This window comes from Aquarana catesbeiana, linkage group LG12, assembly GCF_042186555.1.
Source record: "Aquarana catesbeiana isolate 2022-GZ linkage group LG12, ASM4218655v1, whole genome shotgun sequence".
NCBI lineage: Eukaryota > Metazoa > Chordata > Amphibia > Anura > Ranidae > Aquarana > Aquarana catesbeiana.
Window position 1 is genome coordinate 173,495,541 of NC_133335.1, and position 14,585 is coordinate 173,510,125.

The window sequence follows — 14,585 nt, forward strand, 5'->3', positions numbered from 1 at the left end:
AACTGAGGCTCTGGAACATCTTAGGAGACAGACGTATTGGGAAATCTAGAGCTTGGAGCTTCTTGTTCCAAGCAGAAAGATACTGTTTTGCAGCAGTCTCGAATGAAACGGAGCATAGGGAACAGCTTCGAACGAAGCCACCATCTTTCCCAACAACCTCATGCAAAGGCGAATAGAAGGATTCTTCTTTGTCCTGACCACCTGAACCAGCTCTTTTATGGAGCTGATCTTTGCCTGGGGTAAAAATACCCTTTTCTTAATGGTTTTAAAGAAGAGCTCTCTAGGTTGAGGATCCAACCTAGGTATTCCAAGTAGTTGTGGTGACCATACTTTGGTCTAAGTGGGATACCGACTGTTCTATCAAGAGCAGGTCATCTAGGTATGCTATATTTATTATAACTTGAGCCTTTAATCTGGCCAGAACTTTTGTAAACACCCAGGGTGCAGTAGCTTTGCCCGAAAGGTAAGGTTACAATTAAAAATGGAGCATTCTACCTCGAAAACGTAGAGATTTCTAGTGAGCGGGGAAAATAGGCACATGCAGGTATGCATCCTTGATGTCAATTGATGCCAGAAATTCTCCTCCTTATAGGATGGAGACAACTGCTCAGATTGATTCCAGGCACAAAAAGCAGATTTTCAGGAATCGATTTAGACCTAGAATGGGTTTAACATCTCCATTTGGTTTTAGCACCGTGAAAAGGTTTAAATAAAACCGCAAACCCTGTTCATACATGGGGACTACATGATCACTTTTTGAGACAAAAGCTGATCTAATGCTTGAAAGAGAGACTTCTTTTTCTTTGGATTTTTGGACATTTGACCTGAGAAATACGAGGAGGCGGGAACACTTCTAGTGTAACCTAGAGTTATTGTGGAGACCACCCATCTGTCTGGAAACTCGTCCGGCCAGATCCTTGAGAACTGCAGAAGTCTTCCCCCCACTCGAGTGAGCGGGGGGCGCCCCTTCACAAAGAGGCTTTAGCATTCTGTTTGTAGGATTCCTTCCCTAGGACTTCTTCTGACCCTGGGATTGACCCTAAGGTCTACCTTTTGAACCCGATGGTGAAAACTGTTGGGACTGCCTGGAGGCTGATGCCCCTGGCCCTGGAGAAGGAGCCTGTTTAAATAAGGGACGTTTACTCCCTTTCTTAACTGGCAAAAGGGTACCTTTTTTGGATGTATTGGATGACCAAATCCTCCTCAAACAGCCGTTCACTACGGAAAGGAAAGAACGACCAGGAGTTTTTTGCATGGTGCTTGGCTGACCGATTTTTCAACCATAAGATTCTATTCATATGCACCAGCCCAAGCGTAAGGCGTGAGGCCCGAAGAATAGAATCTCTCGTAGCGTCAATTGCAAAACATAAAGCCCCTGGTAGCTCTGCTAAATCCTGGGCCTGTTGATCAGTAATAACTTTGAACACCTGTCTCAACTAAGGTTTGGCATACCTCAATTGCAGCCACTGCAGGTTGAGCCACTGAACCTGCCAAAGAAAATGCGTTTGTTTAACAGGAATTCCAATTTGTTATCGGGTGGATCCCTAATCACTTGAGCGTTGTCTACCAGACAAGTCAAACTTTTATTCACAGAGGATATGGCAGCGTCAATTGCTGGTATACCCCACCTTTTAGTGATTTTTTTCCCCCTATAGGATAAAGTACTGAACTTTTTAGGAGAAAAAAACATGCTTATCTGGGTGATCCCACTCAGGATACACAAGCTGTTCCAGTCATGAATGGACAGGAAAGGTGTGCAAGGTTTGAAGAGGCTTTAGCGAACCCCAAAGAAGGAGGTTTTCCAGCTGATTCAGTTAAGGGTAGCGTAGCCTCCTCGACGGTATTCCTGAGTGTGGCTCGGGGTTAAATTTCAGCACCATTATCGGTAACCCCGAGCCACACTTGGGATTGCATCTCAGGATCCTGGTGCGGCTTTACTTACCTTGTCCCCAGGATCCTGCGATGTCCCCCGCTGTGTCTGCGGGCTCTGTCTCCTCCGAAGCCTCTCCGTGCCAGGCTCCGTTCCCTGTGAGCATCGCAACGTACAGGGGCGGAGCCTGGCGGCAAATTCAAAAAAATTTAAAAACCATAACACATACAGTACTGTAATCTTACAGATTACAGTACTGTATGAAATTTCACATCCCTTTTGTCCCCAGTGCTTTGGCCCATGTCCTGCATGCAGTTTTATGTTATATATACTGTTCTTTCTGCCTGGAAACTTGAGATTGTCCATAGCAACCAAAAAGTGTCCCTTTACGTCAAAAGTGGCTTTAGATCAGCTAGAAAACAGTGATAGTAAATTAGAACATTTGCAGAATTGAGCGATAGTGAATCGTGGGGAAATGTATTTTATTATTATTATTTTTTTAAATTATTTATATTTATTATATTATAATTTATGTTTTTGTGTTTCAAACTTCATCATACCCGGGATATCTACTAGACAGATTTAAGTGTGTTATTGTTAAGGATTACAGGCCTACAATATAAAACGCCAAATGCAAAATAATTGTGCCGCTTTCAGCACCTAAAATCCGAAATAATCATACCGCCAGGGAGGTTAAATGTACGGCGGACCAATTCTGTAATGCCGCGTACACATGACCGGTCTTTCCGTCGGAATAAACTCCGAAGGTTTTTCCGACGGAGTTCCGCTGAAACTGTCTTGCCTACACACGATCACACCAAAGTCCGACCGTCTAGAACGCGGTGACGTACAACACATACGATGGGACTAGGAAAAGGAACTTCAATAGCGAGTAGCCAATAGCTGCCGTCTCGTACTTGCTTCAGAGCATGCGTCGTTCTTGGTCCGTCGGAACAGCATACAGACGATCGGTTTTCCCAATCGGAATGGATTCCGTTGGAAAGATTTAAAACATGTTCTATTTCTAGGTCCGTCAGAATTTTCGAAAAAAAAAGTCTGATGAGGCCACAAACGATCGGAATGTCCAATGAAAAGATTCCGTCGGACCTTTCCTGCTGGAAAGTCCGACCGTGTGTACGTGGCATAAGAGATTGCACTAGCAATTTCTCAGATAGTTTCCCCTGAGGGGAATTCATCCTCTCTTGCCCACTGTTCCTCTGACTGAGGGACCTGGGTGGTAGAAGGGGACCTATTGCGCTGAAACTGTCTTGCCTACACACGATCACACCAAAGTCCGACCGTCTAGAACGCGGTGACGTACAACACATACGATGGGACTAGGAAAAGGAACTTCAATAGCGAGTAGCCAATAGCTGCCGTCTCGTACTTGCTTCAGAGCATGCGTCGTTCTTGGTCCGTCGGAACAGCATACAGACGATCGGTTTTCCCAATCGGAATGGATTCCGTTGGAAAGATTTAAAACATGTTCTATTTCTAGGTCCGTCAGAATTTTCGAAAAATAAAAGTCTGATGAGGCCACAAACGATCGGAATGTCCAATGAAAAGATTCCGTCGGACCTTTCCTGCTGGAAAGTCCGACCGTGTGTACGTGGCATAAGAGATTGCACTAGCAATTTCTCAGATAGTTTCCCCTGAGGGGAATTCATCCTCTCTTGCCCACTGTCCCTCTGACTGAGGGACCTGGGTGGTAGAAGGGGACCTATTGCGTCTCCCATTTTGGGCAAATTAAAGCAGCTAACCTTTCCTCTAAAACCACCAAGGCTGAGGAAAAAAACTTCTTCAGTAATATAGACAGGGGCTGAAGTGTTGGAAACAGTTGAAACACTTGGCGGACCCAAAGGCTCACCCTGACTAGCCACCCCAGGTCTTTAAGGGGAGGATGGTATTGCAGAGGTGATATTAGGGTCTCCAGAGCCTGATTACAAACGCAGAGGTACTGCCAGAAAAAAAACGCACCCACTGCTGAGTAATAGTTCAGCACTGCCGCTGCTATTAATGCTTCAGCCTGGTGCAAGTAAACGTGCCTTGGTGAATGCCTGTGTCACCATACTTACATGCCCCCATCTGCTCTCATGTCCCTCCGACAGCCAAATGAAGCTTGGCAGTGGAGACTTTACCTGCGCCTCACCTGCGCTGAGGACGTTGAAGCACGCCATCGCCGCGCTAAGCCGCGCCCCCTTCTTCCCACCACGCCCCCCTCCCTTTCAAAAAAAGGCCATTTCTGTGGGCCTCCGATCCGACCGGATAGGCGTGTGGGTGGGAGTGGTGGAGAGGAGGAAGAGCAGGAGAGCCGCCGCTATTTCAAAGTGGCAGAAGGAGCAGAGCGGCATACCGCCGACCATCCTGGACTCCCTCTGGAGAGGGAGTAAAAATCCTGCACAGGTGGGGGGACTTTGCAAAAAAATCCCCCCTCCAACATCTTACCGAGGCTTAGGACTGATTAGCTGGAAGAAGGCTGCAGCTTCTGCTGAGACGGAGCAAGACATGGAGAAGCGTGAAATTCCTTAGGAATCTCCACTTACCTTATCCCGCCGCAGGATTCTGTGGTAAAACCAAACAGACCCAACCTTCACCCATCATGGTGGGCTCCATTAAAAAACCTTCAAGGACCGTGGCCCCTTTTTTATCAGGGGGATCCTCACCCTTGGACCCGTGTATAGCACCCCGCCAGGAAGCTTTATGGCTGAAAAAACCAAAGCACAGGATCCCGGGGTCCAGCCCTCAAATAAGTGAAGCGTTACGGGTCAAACCTCGTTTCTTTCCCCACCAGGCACAGGTACCATTCAATTCGGCCTGAAAAGACACTTTGAATGGATCAGTCTGCAACGCGTGCCCCAGCAAAGGATTACTCCAGTGGAGCTCAGCATAGCACATCTTTACTCGTGACCAACACCTAAGACACGGGCAAAAAAACTGAGGTACTCCCAGTAATGGGAGGGGTTATATAGGGAGTGAACTTCCTGTCTTAGGGTGTGCCAGTGTCCATCACCTAAAGGTGACCTATATAACCCACATAGTAACTACTATGGCTCTGTGTCCCCTGATGTACGATAAAGAAAAACAAAAACTGTGCAGCTTTGACCAAATTTGAAGGCTACACAGCCTTGAAAAAGTATTGATACCCCTTGAAATTTTCCATATTTTGACATGTTACAACCAAAAATGTAAATGTTTTTTATTGGGATTTTATGTGACACACAAAATGGCACATAATTGTGAAGTGGAAGGAAAATGATAAATGGTTTTCAATTTCTTTACAAATAAATATGTGAAAAGTGTGCATTTGTGTTCAGCCCCGAGTCAATACTTTGTAGAACCACCTTTCGCTGCAATTACAGCTGTAAGTCTTTTTTGGGTATGTCTCTACCAGCTTTGCATATCTAGAGAGTGAAATTTTTGCCCATTCTTCTTTGCAAAATAGCTCAAGCTCTGTCAGATTGGATGGAGAGCGTCTGTAAACAGCAATTTTCAAGTCTTGCCACAGATTCTCAATTGGATTTAAGTCTGGATATTGACTGGGCCATTCTAACACATGAATATGCTTTGATATAAACCAGGGGTCTCCAAACTATGGCCCTCCAGTTGTTCAGGAACTATAATTCCCATCATGTCTGTGAATGTCAGAGTTTTACAATGCCTCATGGGACATAGTTTGGAGATCCCTGATCTAAACCATTCCATTGTAGCTCAGGCTGTAGGTTTAGGGTCATTGTCCTGCTGGAAGGTGAAGCCTTAGCCTCAAGCCTCGTACACACGATCAGATTTTCCGCAGACAAAGCATCGGACTTTTGTCCGAAGGGCGTGTGCCTGGATTTTGTCTTGCATACAAACGGTACACAATTGTCGGCCAACAAACATGAACATAGTGAAATACTACGAGCCGATAAAGAGGAAGTTCAATTGTCAGGCACCACCTTTTGGGCTCCTTCTGCTAATTGGTGAGTGTTGATTTGCGCTTTTCAGTTAATTTCTGAATGGCCGTTCGTCAACCAGCCATGTTGCGGAATCGGAGGAGATAACGTGTTATTTATTATTGGCCTTGGATTTATTGCTTTGACCCCAGTCCAGGAACAGGGAGGAAGAGGATTTCTTGGACCAAAAATTGGTTGCTTTATTAATCGTGACCAATTATGTCATATGCCTTTGCTGCGGGAGCTCCAGGAGAATAATCCGGATGATTTTCAGAATTATCTCCGGATGACGGACCCCTGCTCTCACCAACTCTCGGCATTGTTGACCCCTTATATTAAGAAGCAGGACACATGCACAAGGCTTTTATTTTATTTTTTGTTTGAATAATGATTTGATTTGTTATACTTTCTATATTTTTGGATGCATAGAATGCACTTTTTGGATAAGTTCTTACATAGTTACATAGTAGGTGAGATTGAAAAAAGACACAAGTCCATCAAGTCCAACCTATGTGTGTGATTATGTGTCAGTATTACATTGTATATCCCTGTATGTTGCGGTCATTCAGGTGCTTATCTAATAGTTTCTTGAAGCTATCAATGCTCCCCGCTGAGACCACCGCCTGTGGAAGGGAATTCCACATCCTTGCCGCTCTTACAGTAAAGAACCCTCTACGTAGTTCTATTGGCAGAATAAAAAAATTGTGGAGAATAATACTTGGCTCTGTGTTTTACTTCAAATGACGGTTTGGGAGTAGGCAGTTACATTTCAAAAAATACAATGTAAAATTGACAAGGGACACCAACATCTTTGAATCTTTGATCTTAAAAACTACGGGATAATGCTGTTGTGGTATTATTCTTGATATCACTAGAAAAAAAAAAGCCTTTGAAAATTAGTTTGCCATAACTCCATCAGTATCACCAGCAAAGCAGCTTCATTATTATCCCATTAAAGAAGAGGAGAATGTGCGCTGCATTTCTAGATTTCATAATTTGCAGCGTCACGTGTGTTAATTCTCCATTACGAACGCTAGTTTACAAGAACGACCGCTTCCGGCTCGTCCTTGCTTCCGAGCATGCGTGTTTGTATGGAAAATCTTATCATGTGTACGAGGCTTTAGTCTCAAGTCTTTTGCAGACTCTAAAGCCGCATACACACGAGTGGAATGTCCGACAGAAAAAGTCAGACGGAAGCTTTTCATCGTCTATTCCGATCGTGTGTATGTCTCATCTGACTTTTTTTCTCAAAAATTCTGATGAACCTAGAAATGGAACATGTTCTAAACATTTCCGACGGAACCAATTCCTATCGGGAAAACCGCTCGTCTGTATGCTGTTCCGATGGACCAAAAACGACGCATGCTCTGAAGCAAGTACGAGATGGAAGCTATTAGCTACAGGCTATTGAACTTCCTTTTTCTAGTCCCATCGTACGTGCTGTACGTCATCTCGTTCTGGACGGTCAGACTTTGGTTTGACCGTGTGTAGGCAAGACCGCTTGAATGGAATTCTGTCGGAGAAACCTTCGGAGTTTATGCCGACTGCAAAACTGGTCGTGTGTACAGGGCATAACAGGTTTTCTTCCAAGATTGCCCTGTACTTGGCTCCATCAATTTCCCATCAACTCTGACAAGCTTCCCTGTCCCTGCTGAAGAAAAGCATCCCCACAACATGATGCTGCCACCACCATGTTTCACGGTAGGGATGGTGTGTTCAGTGTGAAAATGTTAGTTTTCCGCCACACATAGTGTTTTGCTTTTAGGCCAAAAAGTACAATTTTTTTTAACTCATCTGACCAGAGCACCTTCTTCCACATGTTTGCTGTGTCCCCCACATGGCTTCTCGCAAACTGCAAATGGGACTTCTTATGGCTTTCTTTAAACAATGGCTTTCTTCTTGCCACGCTTCCATAAAAGGTCAGATTTGTGGAGTGCACGACTAATACTTGTTCTGTGGACAGATTCTCCCACCTGAGCTGTGGATCTCTGCAGCTCCTCCAGAGTTACCATGGGCCTCTTGGCTGCTTCTCTGATTAATGCTCTCCTTGCCCGGCCTGTCAGTTTAGGTAAGTGATGGTGAACCTTGGGACCCCAGATGTTTTGGAACTACATTTCCCATGATGCTTATGCACTCTGCCGCAGTGTAGTTGAGCATCATGGGAAATGTAGTTCCAAAACATCTGGGGTGCCAAGTTTTGACATCACTGGTTTAGGTGAATGGCCATGTCTTGGTAGGTTTGCAGTTGTGCAATACTCTTTTCATTTTCAGATGATGGATTGAACGATGTGATGATGGGATTTTTTTATAACATAACCCTGCTTTAAACTTCTCCACAACTTTATCCCTGACCTATGTGGTGCATTCCTTGGCCTTCATGATGCTGTTTGTTCACAAAGGTTCTCTAACAAACCTCTGAGGGCTTCACAGAGCAGCTGTATTTATACTGAGATTAAATTACAGACAGGTGGGCTCTATTTACTAATTAGGTGACTTCTGAAGGCAATTGGTTCCACTCAATTATAGTTAGGGTTATTAGAGTAAAGGGGGCTGAATACAAATGCACGCCACACTTTTCAGATATCTATTTGTAAACAAATTTGAAAACCATTTATCACTTTCGTTCTACTTCACAATTATGTGCCACTTTGTCTAGGACATAAAATCTAGAGGTCGACCGATATATCGGCCGGCCGATATATCGGCCGATATTTGGCGTTTTTTACTTAATCGGCATCGGCCGATTGTGCTGATAAAAAAGGCCGATTATAACTTCAGCCGTGACTTGCAAATGACTTCTGTAATAGAAGTTAATGCAAGTTTCCCTAAGTTATCTGTGGAGAGGATTCTCCCCTCCTCTGGGCAGCCTGCCAAGTCTGATAAGAAGATACATTGTATCTCTTTCAGGTTCTTTTTATCAATAGACTGAACTCCGTGGAGAAGTTTTCAGTTTAACCATTTAAAGACTAAATCTTTTCTGATACTTGTTGCTTACAAGTAAAAATCCTGTATTTTCTGCTAGAAAATCACTTAGAACCCCCAAACATTATATATATTTTTTTAGCAGAGACCCTAGGGAATAAAATGGTGATTGTTGCAATATTTTATGTCACACGGTATTTGCGCAGCGGTCTTTCAAACGCAATTAAAAAAAAAAATACAGTAATGAATTAAAAAAAAAAAAATAAGCAGTAAAGTTAGCCCATTTTTTTTCGTCCAAAAGTTTTGATTACCTGTTTTTGTGTATTTATTATTTAAGATAGGTTTTTTTTTTTTTTTTTTTTTTTTTTTTTAGGTTTTTAATCTAAATTATACATACAAGTGAACTGATTGAAGGTTTGTTTTGTTTAATGTTTAAATGAAAAAAAATTTCTGTATTACTTAAGGTTGCTTTCACACTGGAGCGGGCAGGCGTTGATGGTAAAACGCTGCTAGTTTTAGCGGCGCTTTACCGTCATTTTAGAGGCGCTATTCGGCTGCTAGCGGGGCGCTTATAACCCAGCTAGCGGCCGAGGAAGGGGTTAAATGCGCCCCTGAAGCGCCGCTGCCAAAACGCTTTGCAGGCGCTTCGGCAGCAGTGCGCATTCATTTCAATGGGCAGGAGTGGTGGAGCAGCAGTATACACCGCTCCAAAGATGCCGTTTGCAGGACTTTTTTTTACATCCTGCCAGCGCATCGCCTCAGTGTGAAAGCACTCGGGATCTCACACTGAGACTGCAGGGGAGCCGTTTTACAGGCACTTTACAGGTGCTATTTTTAGCCCAAAAGCGCCTGAAAAACGCCCCAGTGTGAAAGGGGTCTAACTGTTAGATTTTATGAGATGAAGGGAAAAAAGAAAGGAAAAAAAAAATCGGCCAAATATATCAGCCCAAAAAAATCGGCATCACATATCGGCCATCGGCCACCGCGATTTCTAAATATCGGCATCGGCATCGGCCAGAGAAAAACCCATATCGGTCGACCTCTAATAAAATCCCAATAAAATACATTTATGTTTTTGGTTGTAACATGACAAAATGAGGAAAATTTCTTTTTCAAGGCACTGTAAGTGCACCTTTACAAAATGTATTTTTTTTTTCTTTTCTTAGGAGCCTGTAAAGCATCGCACCCACGATCAGCACATCACAAGTGCAGTGCCAGGCTCCTGCAGACTGTCAGTAGAGCTGTCTGCCTGTACCTCCAATAAAGGAAGGCAGTTGCTAAAGAAAGGAAGATCAATGAACTACTAGAGCGCTCACCAGAACCCTCATAGTTCATTGAGAACTACAAGCTGTCAGCTGCAATGGCTGATCTTAGTTGTAGTTCATTCATTCACAGAACTCTGACAGCCAAGTGTCTCCATCCACTCCCTCCTATGTTTTAGTATAAAGTTGGCCATGCATCATATGATCTGATTGTACAGAGATTGCACAATCTCCTTTAGATTTACCAAAACTATATAATAGGAGGATACACCATCTATCCAATCAGGCAGGCCCTAGCACTACATAGTTGATGATAGATCTAAAGGAGATTGTACAATCAGATTATATAGTGTATGGTGAGTTTTACAGAACCCAGGACATACTTCTCCTGTTTTTAATACTACAGCTCTATCCACATAGGCTGCTATCTGATTGCTCAGCTCCTGCACACTCTGCCAAATGAATGATCTATGCAACATGAAAGTAAGGTAGAAAAATAATTGATGCCTGTGTATTAAGTGAGAACAGTGATCACTGATTGCATTTAAAAAATGTGCACCTGCAGAGGTGGGTGGTAGTGATCTCCTGGAGTAGGAGAGCAGATTATGTGTGTGTGTGTGTGTGGGGGGGGGGTTAATGAGGTCAGCTGGTGAACTACTTCCTGTATCTTAACATTTTTTTACTTCCTAAGGGCCATCCAGGAATAAAAAGTTTTTTTTTATACAAGTTGGACACAGAGGTAAGGGGTGTGTAGGATAAATAGAAAGCTTTTTTATATCTGCAAAAGAAGTACATTAATGCTATATTAGTATATAGGGGAGCTGGAATTTAGAAAAAAAAAGTGAACTTAGCCTTTAAGGCAGGGATAGGCAACCTTTTGAGCACAGTGTGCCGAAATTCTTTTCAAAGAAACTGAATGTGCTGATTTTATACCAAAAAAAGTCAACTTCACACTCTCAATCATGAAAAGGATTTTTTAAATGCTGTAAACTACTTTAGTAGTGAGAAATTAACATCCTGCACCTTCACACCTCAGATCACTGTCCCCCCTGCAAATCTGTTTCACCACTGTACCCCCCTGCAAATCTGCCCCACCAACGTACCCCATTTCTCATCTGCCCCAACGTACCCCATTTCTCATCTGCCCCAACGTACCCCATTTCTCATCTGCCCCACCAATGTAACCCCCCTGCTCATCTGTCCCACCACTGTAACCCCCCTGCTCATCTGTCCCACCACTGTAACCCCCCTGCTCATCTGTCCCACCACTGTACCCACCCTGCTCATCTGTCCCACCACTGTACCCACCCTGCTCATCTGTCCCACCACTGTAACCCCCTGCTCATCTGCCCCAACACTGTACCTCCATGCACATCTGCTCCACCGTCATACCCCCATGCTCTTCTGTCTCACTGCTGAACCATCTTCTCATCTGTCCAAACACTGTAACCCCCTTTCTCATCTGCCCCACCAATGTACCTCTTGGACATCTGTACCACCACTGTACCCCCTGCTCTTCTGCCCCACCACTGTAACCCCCTGGCTCATGTGTTCCACCAATGTATCTCCTTTCTCCTCTGCACATCTGCCCCACCTCTGTACCCCCTGCTTCTCTGCCCCACTACTGTAACCCTCTACTCATCTGTCACCAATGTACCGCCTTTCTCCTCTGCCCCAACACTGAACCCCCCCTGCTCATCTTTCCCACCGCTGTAACCCCCTTCTCATCTAGCCCAACACTGAACCCCCTGCTCATCTGTCCCACCACTGTACCCACCCTGCTTTTCTGTCCCACCGCTGAACCCCCTTCTCATCCCTCCCACCACTGTACCTCCTGTACATCTGCCCCGCAAATGTACCCCCTTGCTCTCCTGTCCCACCACTGTACCTCCCAGCACATCTGCTCCACCGCCGTATCCCCATGCTCTTCTGTCTCACTACTGAATCACCTTCTCATCTGTCCTAATACTGAACCCATCTGCTCATCTGCCTCACCACTGTAACCCGCTTTCTCATCTGCCCCACCAATGTACCTCCTGCACATCTGTCTTACCTCTTTACTCCCCTGCTCTCCTGCCCCACCACTGTAACCCCCTGCTTATCTGTCCCCCCAATACACCTCCTTTCAAATCTGACCCACTGCTCTACCCCCGCTTTTCTGTCCCACCACTGAACCCCTTCTCATCTGCCCCAACACTAAACTTCCCTGCTCATCTGGCTCAAATCTGAACCCCCCTGCTCATCTGTCCCACTGCTGAACCCCTTCTCATCTCTTCTACCACTGTACCTCCCTGCACATCTGCCCCACCGCTGCACCTCCTGCTCATCTGTCCCACCTCTGAACGCCTCCTGCTCATCTGTCCCACCGCTGTACCCTCTTCTCATCTGCTCCACCGCTGTACCCTCTTCTCATCTGCTCCACCGTTGTCATCTATGATATGCGTGATATGCAGACTGATGAAAGGAAGCAAAGATGACACATCTACCTGAGTGTCATCCTGCTGATCCACCTCTCGCATCCAGCCCACGTGTTTGTATGTGATGTCACATACAAGCATCTGGAATGGATGCGCAATGATGAGCTCAGGTCAGGGGCATTTTCTGAAATCAGTGGGCCTGTGTGCAGGATCATAAGTTTGGCCCCCGCAGCTGAGAAAAAGTGCGGCGCTCTGCGCCACAGGAAAAGTTGGGCGTGATTTTCACTGCACTGAATACTGGCTGTGGCTTAAAAAGACAGAGTGCAGGGGTTCAGTAGTAAGTGATACAAAGTTCAGGAATAATTTCAACAAAGTTCCCAGAAGCTCAACAATAATTCCACAAACTGTCACCTGATTGTGGTTTTCTCAATCACAGTGAAATCCCTTCTTCTGCGATTGGTAGTGGCAACCGAGAGAGTCGTCTTCCTCCAGATGGTGGATGGGGCTAGCAGTGGCCAAGACAGTCCTCCTCCTCCTCCTGCAGAACTGCACTCAATCTCTTCCCCATCACAAAAGCTGATGCTTGCAGCTACAGCAAAGTTACAGAACCAAACAATGTTTCCCATCTTTCACAATGTGTGGGGGCGCAGTGCCTCCCCCTCAGTGTGGGTGCGGCATGGGGAATTCTGAGATTGGAATGCATTAGTATCTCACTGACACTTCCCTGCACTGCTCTGCTGATAGGGAAGGGAGTCGAGTGCCGGCTGAAGAAGCTTCGTGTGTCGGCTGAAGAGGCTTCATGTACCGCTTGCTGCACCAGTGCCGGGGGTTGCCAACCCCTGCTTTAAGGTCATCTGAAAGTCTTGCTCACAGTACATTGCAACAACAGAAATGTATATACTTCTTGATAAAAAAAGGATACAAAAACGAAACATCCAAAAGAAGGGCAACCTTGAGAGGAACATGCCCCTAGAAGATTTATATACCTATGAACTCAAACACAAAAATCCCACCACTGATGTCCCAAAGATACATAAGAAATCATATGGTGATTAATCTGCCAAGATATCACTTTTGGGCATATTTACCCTCTAATAGCTAGCCTATTTAACATATCAGGAATAATATCGCCTGACTAGGGTTGGGTACTACATAAATATATTTAAAGGGAAATAATAAACATACCTCTAGTACCCTCTTGCCAGTTATGACTGATCGGTGAAACCATATATACTGTGCAAGGACCAGTGCACAAGGCCAGACATACATTCCATATTCTGAATCCAGTACCTGCAAAACATTTTTGTTAAATTGGTGAACAAGGGTAAAATAAAACAAATCAGTCTTCCTTGCACTGTTTTCCTTTGACAGTTAATTCCTAGATAAAATAACACATAACAGACCTGTTTTACCTTCCATAGGATTTGTAATTCTGTTCATCTAGTCCTAACAGTTACACAACTCTGCCACACAGCACAGCCCTTTCTGGCAATTTAGAAAGCGTTATTTTCCTCTGCTGCGATCAAGTGAAACGTACAGGTCTTGTCTCTTTCCTGGCGGGCGAATGGACAGTGAAAAGAAAAGCAGCAGACTTATGAGCTCATCTCTGTCACTCTGCTCTCCCCTCCTATCAGCAATGCTCCTTGGTAGCACATGCACACTATAGCACAACTAACCGGCTCATTTGTGCTGTCATTTCCTGTCCTAGACTGAGCTCTGCTGTACATTGATTCAAGAGGGTGATACCAGGTCAAATTCAGATACTTGCACTGCTTTCATTAAAAAATATATGCATTACTTATGTACTAATTAATTTCATTACTTTGTGTCTCCTAAATCTGTCTAGGGTTCAGCTTTAAAAGCAGAAGTCCAGGTTTCCAGTCACTTTACATAGACCATTTGGGCCAAACTTTACCAGTATAATAATTAAAAGCCGTAATATGTTAACTACTTTGTAAGCCGTAATACATGAGACCGTTGCCAATATTGCCCGCAGCCAGGATTCCACATCCTGGTAAAGCCTGGCATCTTAAGCGCTGTCCATAGTGCTGATCCTATATTGTTGCAGTGTCAGCATTGAGGGCAGGTTCACAAAGCAAGCAATTAGAAAAACGAAACATGTAACATTTCTAAAGCCAAAAGTTTCTTTTGAATAAAGTAGAAAATGGATAAAGTGACCATG

General features: G+C 44.6%; 1 protein-coding gene across 2 annotated transcripts in view; it reads right to left on the reverse strand.

The window, feature by feature from the left end:
- METTL23 (methyltransferase 23, arginine) overlaps positions 1–14,585 on the reverse strand; it is a 35,238-nt gene that overhangs the window by 15,141 nt on the left and 5,512 nt on the right. For both annotated transcript variants that reach the window (XM_073606218.1, XM_073606217.1), the window contains exon 2: positions 13,589–13,693. In XM_073606218.1, the coding sequence (XP_073462319.1) occupies positions 13,589–13,693 (105 nt within the window). The remainder of the gene's footprint in view (positions 1–13,588; positions 13,694–14,585) is intronic.